The sequence below is a fragment of the Gambusia affinis genome, linkage group LG06 (genome assembly GCF_019740435.1).
Source record: "Gambusia affinis linkage group LG06, SWU_Gaff_1.0, whole genome shotgun sequence".
Taxonomy (NCBI): domain Eukaryota; kingdom Metazoa; phylum Chordata; class Actinopteri; order Cyprinodontiformes; family Poeciliidae; genus Gambusia; species Gambusia affinis.
The window spans coordinates 16,743,613-16,756,702 of NC_057873.1; the positions used below are offsets into that span (position 1 = coordinate 16,743,613).

At 39.4% G+C, this 13,090-nt stretch overlaps 1 protein-coding gene across 1 annotated transcript in view; it reads left to right on the plus strand.

Annotated features, from left to right (window-relative positions):
• The window catches only part of rasa2 (RAS p21 protein activator 2), a 28,370-nt gene extending 15,505 nt beyond the window's left edge, over positions 1 to 12,865 (plus strand). The window contains exons 7-24 of the mRNA XM_044118647.1: positions 474 to 546; positions 659 to 735; positions 1,196 to 1,297; positions 3,512 to 3,665; positions 3,880 to 4,028; positions 4,344 to 4,458; positions 5,254 to 5,328; positions 5,428 to 5,551; positions 5,836 to 5,942; positions 6,046 to 6,129; positions 6,225 to 6,302; positions 6,389 to 6,462; positions 6,618 to 6,724; positions 7,482 to 7,564; positions 7,952 to 8,160; positions 9,298 to 9,401; positions 9,591 to 9,771; positions 10,447 to 12,865. Of these exons, the coding sequence (XP_043974582.1) occupies positions 474 to 546; positions 659 to 735; positions 1,196 to 1,297; positions 3,512 to 3,665; positions 3,880 to 4,028; positions 4,344 to 4,458; positions 5,254 to 5,328; positions 5,428 to 5,551; positions 5,836 to 5,942; positions 6,046 to 6,129; positions 6,225 to 6,302; positions 6,389 to 6,462; positions 6,618 to 6,724; positions 7,482 to 7,564; positions 7,952 to 8,160; positions 9,298 to 9,401; positions 9,591 to 9,771; positions 10,447 to 10,477 (1,927 nt within the window). The 3' untranslated portion in view covers positions 10,478 to 12,865. The remainder of the gene's footprint in view (positions 1 to 473; positions 547 to 658; positions 736 to 1,195; positions 1,298 to 3,511; positions 3,666 to 3,879; positions 4,029 to 4,343; positions 4,459 to 5,253; positions 5,329 to 5,427; positions 5,552 to 5,835; positions 5,943 to 6,045; positions 6,130 to 6,224; positions 6,303 to 6,388; positions 6,463 to 6,617; positions 6,725 to 7,481; positions 7,565 to 7,951; positions 8,161 to 9,297; positions 9,402 to 9,590; positions 9,772 to 10,446) is intronic.
• The last annotated feature ends 225 nt before the right edge of the window (positions 12,866 to 13,090 follow it).

The window sequence follows — 13,090 nt, forward strand, 5'->3', positions numbered from 1 at the left end:
CAAAGGTGACTGTTTTGCACAAGTCCAAAATATTTCAAAACATTTTAGTCATTGTAGACCAAACTGTGCCCCAGCTGGCCAGATGTCAGAGCAAACTTCCAAAGCTTAGAGATATTTTTGTTATGAAAATGTTACAAACTAAATGGTGACAACTGTTTCTTTCAGTTAACTTGAACTCAGCTTCATGTAAAATATATGGCAATATTGAAGTAAACATCTATAAAGAAAGAGAGCTCTTCAGGTTTAACATCATACAATAAAAACAGATGTGCTTGTCTGTTTCTGGCATGGACAGGTGATGCCCTGAACACATTCTTTGTCAAATTTTGTTCGCAAAATTTTGACACACTAGGACACATTTTTGCACTATTACCTGAAGAGCAGTTTCACTTAGATTTTCATATTGTTTTCAAAATGTAAACATTCCTTGACCACTTGTGTGAAATTAATTTATTTCCATTTTATGTCCTTAGATCAGACCAAAAGAAAACAAAAGTAAAGAAGAAAACCAGCAACCCATATTTTGAGGAAACCTTTTTTTTTGAGGTGAATTATACATGATTGTTTTTACTCAATCGTTCTTATGATAGATTTATAACATGCATACCTATATTTTTGAATAAACATACGGATAAAGCCTCTACATATTTGTCCTCAGGTGACACGGTCCAGCAGCTACTCCAGAAAATCACAGTTCCCTGTGGAGGAGGAGGACATTGAAAAGCTTGAGATCAGGTGAGTTTTATTTTATGTGCACCATGCATCTGCTCTGTTTCCCCTTAGTCATGCTTCTCTAGACCTTTGGATCAAAAATGTTAACTTAGCCGCGGTGTGTTCTGACTGCTGATAGAGAGCCTTGTCTTCTGCTAAGAAAGGTGGGGCCTCCATCACAATGGAGTCGTAGCTCACTGGTAAGAGTAGACAGGTTAAAAGGTAAACACTCATGCATGGTTTTGAGGTTTGAATTTGAGGTGGCGTTATTGCACTGGCATTGTTTTAGTTCCTGTGCACAGAGGAGGTAAGCAACCCACTCAGTAGTGACATGTTCTTTGGAGTCCCTCTTGCTGTACTTGTATCGCGTGGCTTATGTTTGTGTGATGTTGACCACACTGGTGTGTGTTGTGTCAGGCTTGACGAACAGCAGTTTAACATTCACAGATGAAAAGCGCAATGTTTACATCATCTTTCCTTGCAGAGTGGATCTGTGGAACAATGAAAATCTGGCCCAGGATGTGTTTCTCGGAGAAACGAGAGTTCCTGTCAAGATCCTTCAGAGCGACCACATCCACAAAGCCTGGTAAGGACCAGCCGTGGGAAAAAAATGCTGTCATTTTCCTAATCCTCCAGCTTTGTGGTTCTACAACATACTCGATAGCAAAGTTGAAAAGTAATCTGATTACTGATTAATCTTTTAAAATTTAACTGTTACTTTGCTGATTACTTCATTTTAAAAGAAATTTATATTCCAAGTAGCTATTAGTTACATTCAGCAGCTGCCAACAATGCCCATGAACAGCCTTAACGTAAAAATAGCCAGTTTTGTCATTGCTCCTTTTAAAGGAAGTGCATTTTAACAGAGTATCTGCTGAGTTGTAATTCCTGGTTTTTAAGTTGAGCTTAAAAACAATTTTCTGAAAAACTGGTGGGGGTGAAGGGAGAGGAACCGCTGATAATGCTTCTGCATGTTGGCGTTAAGATGAGATATTACTGACTGATTACTTATTAGTTCTTCATGTTACAGTATATATGTATTGTCTGCAGCTCCTTACTATGGTGCTCTTGGCTGTGTCTGAGATTAGGGTATGACCGATTTGGCTAGAAAGGCAGATTATTTTCTTATTCGTAATTTTTTGTTATTATATTTCATCTGCATGAACAAAGCTCAAAATCCTCCTTTTACTATTTAGGCAATTTCAGAAAATTGCACCCTAAACTGGCTTTAGAATATTGCAAAAAAGGGGTTGTTCGTATTTTTTATTTTTAAAAAGAAAAGTCTTTGTTTCACAATCATGCACTACTACTGCACATAAGTGCTGCAAGACACTGAAGCTAAAAGATGTCAAGAAATGGCTGCAATGAACTATATAGGAATGTTATTAGTCACTTTGAATCTACCTCCTTGGTAAAACAGCAGTTTGGTTGAATTGGTACTGAGCCAGATTAAAGCGCATGCTGCACGCCAGGCTACTTGCTCTTTTTGCACCTTAAAACTGCCCTTGAGCGCATAAAGTCCTATTTGATTGAAGTGCTGGAAGTCAGACCCTCCCTTTCAAGTTCACTGCCTAAGGTCTATAAAGTTAAGTTGAGCCTTTTTGCTGGTTTACTGGTATTTTATTAAAAGTCTGCATTACACATCTATCAGGACAGCATGTTCTGCCAAGTTTTCACAGCCGATACAAGGTGACTAGAAGAACCTCCCCAGATTTCTGTGTTCAGCAGTTTTTCCTTTGTGTGGATGTGGCCCAGCTTTGCGTCGGAGTAGGTGATATGGGATTATGCCAGATAGCAATCTGTTGGTACATGAAGCCTGCAAGTGTAGTGTGTGGGTGGCTCGTTGCATGGTGGCATTACCTCATGTCCTGTGTTACCTCATGGTCCATGTTGCATTAAAAATTAACATTTTATTATGTGAAATAACATCAAATGAAGTATCTGTGTTCTGTGATCCATGTAGTTTATTAGCTCCAGCTGATAATGTTTTTTTGTTTTTGTTTTTTTATTTTATTTACCCCAACATGTGACTACTGAATGAATCAGTGTGCTGCAGCGATACAGGCAGTTTTTTTTCTTAACCTACTTAAAGCAGAAGCTCGCCTTGCAAAAGCTTCTCAACAGTTTTATTAAAAACAGTTGCAGAGTTTATGAATGATCACTAAAACTTTTATCAACATCTGAGGTCATCTGGCCCTGAAACACCTGACTGGTACAAACATATAAGCATGAGATTGTGTGAAGCACGTCTGAAATAGAAAAAGTAGTTTATGAATTACCTGATGAAAGATAAAGGTTGGATGTTGACTCCTAAATTAATTGGGAGGACTTTGGGGTTCTTTAAAGCTTTTGAGATCTTGAGTCACTATTTCTGATTCCTCAGTATGTGTATCTTAATTAAAACCTTACGTTTTTGTGGTTTTTACCATTTTAAATTGGGGTAGTGTGGCTTCAGATTAAAGTTGATCTGACAGTTGAAAAGCTTGGGATTTGAGATTTTCTTCTCCACTCTAACTAGTTAAATAATTTTTTCTTCTCTGAACAGTTTCCTCAGGTTAAAGGAAACATTTTGTTCTTTACGTAGCTTCGTGTATATTGCATTGGAAATTACATCTTTAGAGGTTGTATTCCTTGCTGAGGTTTCAGTATCTGGAAAATTCTCTCTCCAATCTTTACCTATTGTCTATAAAGAGGAAAAGATCGAATTAAATTATACCGGGTTGTTTTTTTTAGTAAAATAGATTTATTTTTCCCGTACACACCTGTAATTTGTCCCCTCTCTTTTGCTGTGCTCGTTCAGGTATCTCCTCCAGCCTAAAGGGACAGGCAGCAAGTCCAAGTCTGATGATTTGGGACAACTGCGTTTGAAGCTCACTTACATTGAAGACACGGTGCTGCCCTCTACCTGCTACACACCTCTCTGCAACTTGCTGCTCAAATCCCCCGATGTGAAGGTAACGCCACAGCTGAACCCGAACCAGTGGTCAATGCTGTATTTGGAAAATAATTGCTGGTCACTTATTGTTTCCCTTCTCTTTCACTTTCATCCATCTTTTTGACCCTCCCAGCCACCCTTTTAAGCCCACTTTCAGTTTTGTTTTTGTTTTCTTTTTTCTTTCTTTTTACCTTCTCAGTTTTTTTGTTGATGTGCTTTTTGTTCTCCCTCAGCCCATCTCGGCATCAGCAGCACACATCTTGGGGGACATCTTCAGAGAGCGATACGAGGCCGCTCTGCCCATGGTCCGGCTGCTGCTCTACCACAGCCGTTTTGTGCCTTTCGTCTCTGCTGTGGCGGCTCTGGAGCTGGACAACACTCAGTGAGTATTCACCCCCGCAGAGTGCTCAGTGACACATCCGATGTTGTTCCGTAGTGCTGTGAATGCAGATGGATAGAAGTCTTAAAGTTAGTTTCTGTTTTATTTGCGATAATAATGTAACCACAGACAAATATGAAACGGGAAGCACCACAGAAAATAAAACTGACATTAAAGCTGGAATTTCTGTGTCAGCTTTACTTTTGATTTCATTTATTGGGAGTTGCGTAATCATGTGCAAGGTGTCATTATGTCGCATTGGGACATTTTTCTGAGAGAAACTGTAGCACTTGTTTATCTAATAATCTTTGTTTACAGGGAGGCTAACACTATATTCCGAGGCAACTCACTGGCAACTCGCTGCATTGACGACATGATGAAGATCGTGGGAAAGAGTTACTTGGCTGTTACATTGAAGCCGGTTATTGATGAGGTATGAATAAGACAGAAACTCACAGAATCAGGCGCTCATTGAGTAATTATAAACCCACAATGTTTGGGGACATGAAAATCCTTTTCACAGCTGCCTTTCTGTGTCAAACCTGCCTCTGTACAAACGTCATTAGTGGGTTGAGGTTTCACACGTTGCTACATCCACCCTTGTCAAAAACGGGACAAACAATTTGTGGCTTCCATCGAATGATTTCCTCTAGTTTTGTTTGGTGCATTAAGATAAAGCTGCCAAAAGATGTAGAGACTAAGCTTTTGTTTGAAAACTATTTCAACCCCTGCTCACTTACACTTTTCTCCATCACCATGGGGAACAACTGTTCATTCATATAACACTTTGATAGCCACTGATCAATAAAATACCTAATTGTGACAACTTTTTTATTGAGAATGTTTCCAAAAAGTTAAAATGTAGAACATAAAATCATTTCATTTGGTATCCTGGATCTCTGTTCTACTCAGACTTACAAAGGTCTGTGTCCTCCATTGTGTCAAATTTTCTTCAAACTGCTAAACTACTTTAGACACAAGTGTAGCAGGACACCTAAGCAGGTGATCTAAGGAAATGTCCTCAATTTGTCTTGAGAAACTCCACACCGACTTGACATGATCGGATGACCGATGTTAATGCCACGTTTGGAAAGGGTTTGTTAGTACTCTAATTTCTGTCCTTTGACTTCAAGATATTTTCGTTATCTTTTTATAAAAATGTTGTCTGACTCCTCTATGTTCAGTGACTGGAGTGAGTGTTGATAATTTTTCCGCTACCTCTTCATAGATTTGTGACTCCAACAAAACATGTGAGATAGACCCCATTAAGCTAAAGGAAGGTGACAATGTGGAGGTCAACAAGGTAGACAATCTTCACTTGTTCTGTTTGTTTTTATGCACAATATTAAGACTGTACATTTCCATAATTAAGTCCTTTAAATCACATTTATTACTGTTGCAGGAAAACCTTCAGGTTTATGTCCAGAAAGTTTTCTCCTCCATCACTCAGTCCAGCTCCAACTGTCCTCCTCTGATGTGTGACGTCTTCAGATCGCTCAGACATCTCGCCTGCAAACGCTTCCTAGGTAAGGAAAATCTCTGTAAGGTGCAGCTAATTAAAAGTTCCTCTTTAAAACAAAACACAAGCTAGCATATTTAAATATTGCTGCGGGTTTCATGAGCAAGATCACTCATGAAACCCATTTTTGCCAATATTCTGTAACAGATTTCTAATATTTGGTGTTATTGGTTTTATTTGCCAGTAGGTGGAGCCACATCATTAAGATCTCATTGACTTTATGCCTTTACAGTCGGTTCTTTTTCATGGACCTAACTCGGTGATATAAACGAGTTTCTTTTCTTTTTGTAGGCGACCCACATGTTCAGTACTCTGCTGTGAGCAGCTTCGTGTTCCTGCGCTTTTTCGCTGTGGCTGTTCTCTCCCCACACTCGTTCCAGCTCCGATCTCATCACCCTGTAAGTGCAAAGCCTCTGCTACCAGCATGTTTTGCTTTATAATCCGCTCTGTGTGTGTTTTTCTGTGTACGCAGTCCTCATTGTCATGCTTTTGTACTTGCAGGATCCTGAGATCGCCCGCACGCTCACTCTCATCTCAAAAACTATTCAGACTCTTGGCAGCTGGGGTAGTTTGTCTAAAAAACTGGTAAAGAAAAGAAAAGTGCAAAGATTCACACAATTATTCTCCTGCAGTGTCCCAATTTTCGTCTGTAACCAGTTGAAAACTTTTTCTGCCTTCAGTCCAGTTTTAAAGAAAGCTACATGTACGACTTCTACAAGTCATTCCAAGAAGAAAAGTGCATTGAAAAAGTTAAAAAGGTATTTATTATAAACCTGCTCTACAGTCCAGTATATTTCAATAGTCTTGTTTATATCTACTTATTAGCGTTTTTGTCTGCTTCCAGTTTCTTGATGAAATCTCGTCCAACGTGAGTAAAGAATCCAGCAGACAGGAGGATGCTGTGGTTCTGAAGGAGGGGTGAGTTGTTTCCATTAGCCCATATGGTCGTTGACGAATATAGTTTCCTGCAAATTATTATTCTTAATTACTCTTCAATCTAAAGCCTTGCAGCTGGGTAACTTGGGTGGAAAGGACTTTTACTGATTCTGCGTGTTTCTTATTTGTTTTTCAAGGGAAGTGCAGAAACGAACCCAAGGAAAGAAGAACTTCTCTAAGAGAAACTTTAAGAAGAGATGGCTGAGAGTGACCAACAGGGAGCTCTCCTACCACAAAAGAAAAGGTGAGACCGCTCATTCTCATAATCCAACTCAATAAGAGGATAAACTGCTGGAAATTGCATAATAAGTCAGTGTATCCCTTAACATGTTTTCATGGTGAAAAGTAAATGCGTCAACCTCGAGGCTCCTCTTGCTCTCTTACTGCCTGGCCTGTCAGTTTATGACGAGTCGTTCTTTAATGGGTTCCTGCTGTGCCTGCACTCTTCGTTTTCAGAGTGTAGATTAAATTGTGCTGTTAGATCTTTAAATATTAGGATATCATTCAGTCAAACCTAACTTTTTAAACTTCTCTAACAAACCTCTGAGTCCTTCACAGAACACCTGCATTTATACTCAGATTAATTTGCCCAAAATACTTGGATATTTTGGGGTATCAAAGTATTGGGGGGCTAGTGGAAAGATTGAGATTATCTGTGTTGTTCTGTCATGTAAAATCCCCAAATTCTCATCTTTACCATGAAACCTTTTGGTTACATCACAATAAAACGTGGAGGTTCCAGTGGTGTGAATTAGTGAACAAAATGTTACGAGTCGATGTCTGAATGGTTCATGTTGCTCTCACTCGTAAACTCATGGCTGATCAGATCTGACCTGCAGTTCAATGCAACTTTGCAGCTCTATATGCTTCCTCTTTAAACTAGATTTATGGCTTCTCTTTATCCTCCTGACAGGATTAATCTGTAATGTTTTGGTACTGAGAGCTCCACCGCTGCTATCACAATTGGTGTGATTGGTGACGGAGTGTTTTCTCGCCGACAGGGAAAGAGGCCCTCTGCACCATCAGCGTCAAAAACATCCAGGCGGTGGAGAAACTCGATGAAAGTGCCTTTAACCGCAAAAATGTAAGTTGGTCAGCCTGGGATATCTCTTTCCACCTTTCTTTAGTTTCCTGCTTTGAAATGGAAGTGGGAAGTTGAGATCACATCCCTGCGTTGAAACATTAAAAAACGTTTTCAGCCTCAACAACCTTTTCTGACATTTCCCTTCACCATTAAAGCTCTGAAAAGCCTTCAGAACTGCCACTTTGGACTGTTTCGAAAACGGTTAACTCTAAATACTTAGCAGCATAAACTTGGCTCTTGCATATAAAATTTTATGTCTGTAGCTACAAGCATGAACAATCAAACTGTTAACGTTGAAATCTTCTTAAGGGATTTGAAAGTGTGCTTGCTGTGTGACACGTGTTCCTTGTCTTAATGCCTAAAGACTGTTTTGTTTCCTCTTGTTAGATGTTTCAGGTGGTCCTCTCAGAGAAGCCGCTCTACGTTCAGGCAGGAAACTGCGTGGAGGCCAGCGAGTGGCTGGAGATCCTGGGCCAGGTCAGCCGCTGCAACGAGGGACGCTTGACCACTTACCACTCGTCGAATTACACCGCTGGAGCGTGGCAGTGCTGCAAAAACCAGAGCAGCAACGCTCCCGGCTGTAAGCCCTGCACAATGTGAGTGCAGGATGAGATCGCCTGGAAACCTCCTAGCCAACGCTGCAGAACACAGTTCACACCCAGTAAAAAGAGTCGACTGCTGTTCTGAACCCGGGACGCCTCCGATGTTAAATGCGACCACCTATGTAGACGCGGAGTCCTGCTTGAAGCACGCTTTGGAAAAATGCACAGCTATTGGTTTAAAATGGCGAATAAAAACAACAGTAGGCAAATTAAATTAGGTGAAAAGTTAAATTGCATCACAAAGATAAATGAGACCCTGATGCTTTACAGCCAAACCATTTCCAGCGTTGATGATTGTATTCTTCAGTTCAATGGAAATCAAGTAAACCTTTATATACGAAATGTTTTATTCTTATTATTATTCTTAGATAAGGGAATTTTTATTTACTTTTTTTTTTAAATAAAAGGCCTCACTTTTTGCCATGCTTTACTCCAGGTATGCTGTTCTTTCTGTGGGGCTTAGTTTTGTTTTAGGCAAATCGTTGCCAAAAGCTTGGTTTCACCACCATGACCCAGAGTTCTTCCAGCATTTTTTAGGTTTTGAGCCTAAATGATTCAGTTTTGCAAACATATTCTGTAGTTCAGCAACAACCTCTGTAATTCTACCTTTTCTGTTAGCTGCACTCCCCAACGGAACTTTCTATTTTTCAGTAGAATTACCCTGGAGTGGCTGTGACATAATAAGTAGAAGAAACATGGAAATGGATTATGAAGCCAGACATTTTAACTGGAGTGTGTACTCTTTTTATGATCCCTTATATTATGTAGACATAAAACTCCTGGTAACAATGGAGTTTCTCACTGTTGCGTAGGAACTAGTGTGTCTTAAAATGGTTCATACTTTAATCTTTGCAGGAATTGAGCCAGATTTGAGTTCAGGATGTTTCTGTGGCTGGGAGAAACTTACAATTCATAAAAAGCACATTCCTGCTGTCTTCAGCATTTGCTTTCCCCTCCACTAGCTGTTTTTATTATTATTATTATTATTTTCCTTCCAATAAAGCTTCGAACATTACTTGAGTTGCCGTTTTCACGTTGCAGCTCGGTTGGGAAAGCGTTGTCTCTCACCTTCGTTCTTGAATGACTTCTTCTCCTTTTGTCTCCTCACACGTTTGTCCCCTCCTGTTGCAGCACCATGCTGGCCAACCTGCAGCTGGACATCGACTGTGACCGGGAAGCGGAGAGAATCTTTTCCCTCCTCTCATCTAATGAATCCAAGCTACAAAACATGGAAGGTCAGCATGTGCTCATGAGCTGTCAGGTCGAAGTAAAGCAGAGGGACTTGTGTGTATTTTACATGTTCACTCAAAGTAACACGTTGGATCCTTTGCAGCTGAGACGCTGTCTAATCTTGCTGGACACTTAGTAAGCGAGTGCTAGATTTTACAATCCGGCCAGCGCTGACAGCTGTGTCCTGCCCACAGATGCGTGTGCCAGCATGGCGGTGTACCAGGGCCCTCAGAGGGAACAGGAGGAGTACTCCAAGTTCACCATTCAGGAACCCAAAGAGACTTTTCAGACCCTCAAGCAGCTCCGAAACGTCATGGAGGAGCTGCAGAGGCAGCACAACAGCAGGAATAACATCACTGCGCAGTACGGAAGCCTGTAAGTCTGCGCCAAACCTCGTCTGCATGATGCCTCTGCAGTGTCTTACCGAAAGTATTCACTCTTCTTCAACACGTTAGCGTGTTGTAATGGTGCAGCCGTTTGAGGTTTGTTATTGGGATTTTATGTGATAAACCAAGACCAAGTAGAACTTGATGGTGAAGAGGAAAGAAAAGTGGTACATGGCTTTCAAAAGATGTTTTTAAATAACAGACTAAAGTGTGCACATTTGTGTTCAGCCCTCCAGGAATTCAGTTTGTAGAAAAACCTTTCTCAAAAGTTACAGCAGGAAGTTTATTGGAGTGGAACGATACATTTTTAGGTCTTCCCACAAATTCTCATTTCCATTTAGTTCTGGCCTTTGACTGGGCCAATCTAACACATGAATACGCCTTGGTCTAAACCAGGGGTGTCGAACTCCAGTCCTCAAGGGCCACTGTCCTGCAGTCTTTAGATGTGCCACAGGTACAAAACACTGGAATGAAATGGCTTAATTACCTCCTTCTTGTGTAGCAAAGTTCTCCAGAGCCTTAATGACCTAATTATTTTATTCAGGTGTGGTGCAGCAATGCCCTTAACTCTATAGTTTATCTAGTAATTACTGTGATTAAGTACAGTAATGGCTTTGATGGATAATTAACTGATGTAGTCACTCTGATGCTTTCTCTGTTTCAGTGACAACCCCATAGTAGGGAAAACCTCTTAGCCTGGGTGGGCCGGTGTGCCCTGAAACAGCCCCGCCAGCAGGGGCCAGTGCACCACTGAGGACCACGAAAAGCCCACAAAGATGTCCGAGCAAGTGACAAGGAGAATGATATACACCCTGACCTCCACACGTTTAGTCCACTATGAATGAACCTTTTGTTTGTTTTGTTTTTTTGGTTTTTTTTTTGGCTGCACTGCAGACTGATTCTTCATGTATCCACAGAGGCATCACTAGATGGTGTGTGAATAGGCTGCTATATATAAATATATATATATATGTGTATTTTTAAACTTTACTCTGTTTTATATCAACAGCTGTGATGATGATCACTCCCTCCTTGTTTTTAAATGTTTTTAAAACCTCAGTTCAATAACAATCATCACTCTGGAGGATCGTCCTCCTTGTTTATGCCCCTCAAATCGTTTAGTGTCCTTCTTCTTCTGAACAAATGTATGTGTGTTTTGTAAAAAAAAAAACAACAAAAAAAAAACAACAAAAAAACCAATCTGCCTTACTGATGGAGATTCTTTTCACATTTAATACTGAGGAAACAATGCAAACGCACTTTAAATATTTGGAGCTGTCCGAATGGAAATGATTAGATACTTGGTATCAGCTTTATGATCATTACATGATCCTGAGTACATATTTTTCTTTGTTTCACTCCTGTACAATAACATTGAATGCCTGTTAAATATATATATATATATATATATATATATGTTAAGATATTTTTGTCAACCAAAGGCAATCTCTTGTACGTAAGTGTATATGTATTTTGTACACAAACTGTTAAATTTGAGACAGATTATAAATATATGTATATGTTCAGTTTGTTCGTCTGGTTTAACATATCCTTTTTATTGACTTTTAGGGCAAGCAGTTTTGCATGCATTCAGCTTTGAGCCTGGACGGCATGACTGTGGTAAAGAGTTGTGTTTGCTTGTGATTGTGAACTGTTGATGGTACGGTGTACATCGGACCCGTGATGTTCATGCTCAGAGCTCCCCACGCCCCCAACATGGCCGATTCTAGACACAATAGAGCTCCCGCTGAGAATAACAGACGCCTCCCTTCATGTCTAAATTCGTCCGACAATCGCAGCGACGGCGCCCCTTCATGCTCGTCTTTCACACCAGCAGCACTCCAAAGCTCCAGCTGCTACGCTTTTATTATTTTAAAGTTTGTTTTTTTTGTTTGTTTGTTTTTTTAATATCTGGAGTTTTAAAAAATTTCACAGCGCCTCCCTGCCAGAGAAGGTTGTAAAAAGTCTCAAGTGTGAAGAAAAACATGCATTAATCAATTAGGAGTCTTGGAGTGACTCCATCGTACGTCCTCCCCTCTACCTTTTCTTTTTTCTTTTTTTTTTTTTTTTACTCCCCTTTTTGCACCCATACAAACAATGAAGAAGAAGAAACTTGAATTTGTTTTAACGTGTCGAACATTTGATGTTAAGAATACAGGGTTAACCACTTTGTACGTATGCAAAAACATTGCTTTTGTCTGATTTAATTGCTAACGTGCATGTTTTCATTATTTAACAATTTATGTTTCACGATAAAAGTTTTTGTATCTATTTTTTGTAAACTCTGATTTGAATATGTTGCTATGCTGGTACATGTCTCTTGTTAAACTGTGTTTTTTTTTTTGTTTTTTTTTTCTTTAGGCTGCTTCTGTTTTGCATTCACCTGCAACATTCCCACTTTACAGGAGTTTAATGCTAACATTTTTTTATCGTTTCATTTCAGATTAAAACCAATTGACCTTAGATTGAAGCTAAACACAAATATTAAACTATTATCTGAAGATTTTTTACTTCAAAGAGCATATATTTAGATTATTGTTTCTAAATAAGGGAACATCTTCGTTTTCTTTTTTTTTTTTTATGGTTGCAGAAGTAGAAAAGCCAGCGTGCAGAGCAGCATGCAGGAGCCAGGTTCATGTTAAAAATTGACCAAACTAAAAGGGAACATGCTTAGATCTACTTCTGCTAGACAAATACCTCCCAGAAAGCTTTTTCTCAAATCGCAGATGAGATGTTTCTGAGCACTTTGTTTTAACGAGAGAACAAATTAGTTTCTTGGACATTTTTAAAATCCAGCAAACGTTTCCTTCAATCAGCTCTTGCTAAAGGGAGATTACAAAAGGCAGGATCATCTGAAGGGATTGTTTGGTTGTGTTTTATTTATTTCTAACTGAGTTTGGATTTCAATTTTAATTGGATTTTACCAACGTACAGCCACTAGTGAAAGCAAGAGGTTATTTAAACATATCCAACTCATTTCTGAATGTTCAGCCTCAGTTTGTTGTCTGGTTTTATACTAATAGAGCAAAGTATTTCACATTTATGGTCCATATTGTCTCACAATAAACACTTTGCCAACAGTCCTTTTCGTGGAGAGTGATTTGTGTTCACATTAATATCAAATAATATATTGAGTAAATTTAATTCAAAACAGAAAATAATAATGCTGTTGTACCAAAGGTTTTATTGTTGCATAATAGTTTTGTTTTCTTTTCTTAAATTTATCACCTGTATTTGTTTCCATCTATCCTCCCATTAACTTGCGAGCATTCCCACGACATGCTTCCACTGCCATGGGTCAAGAGCAG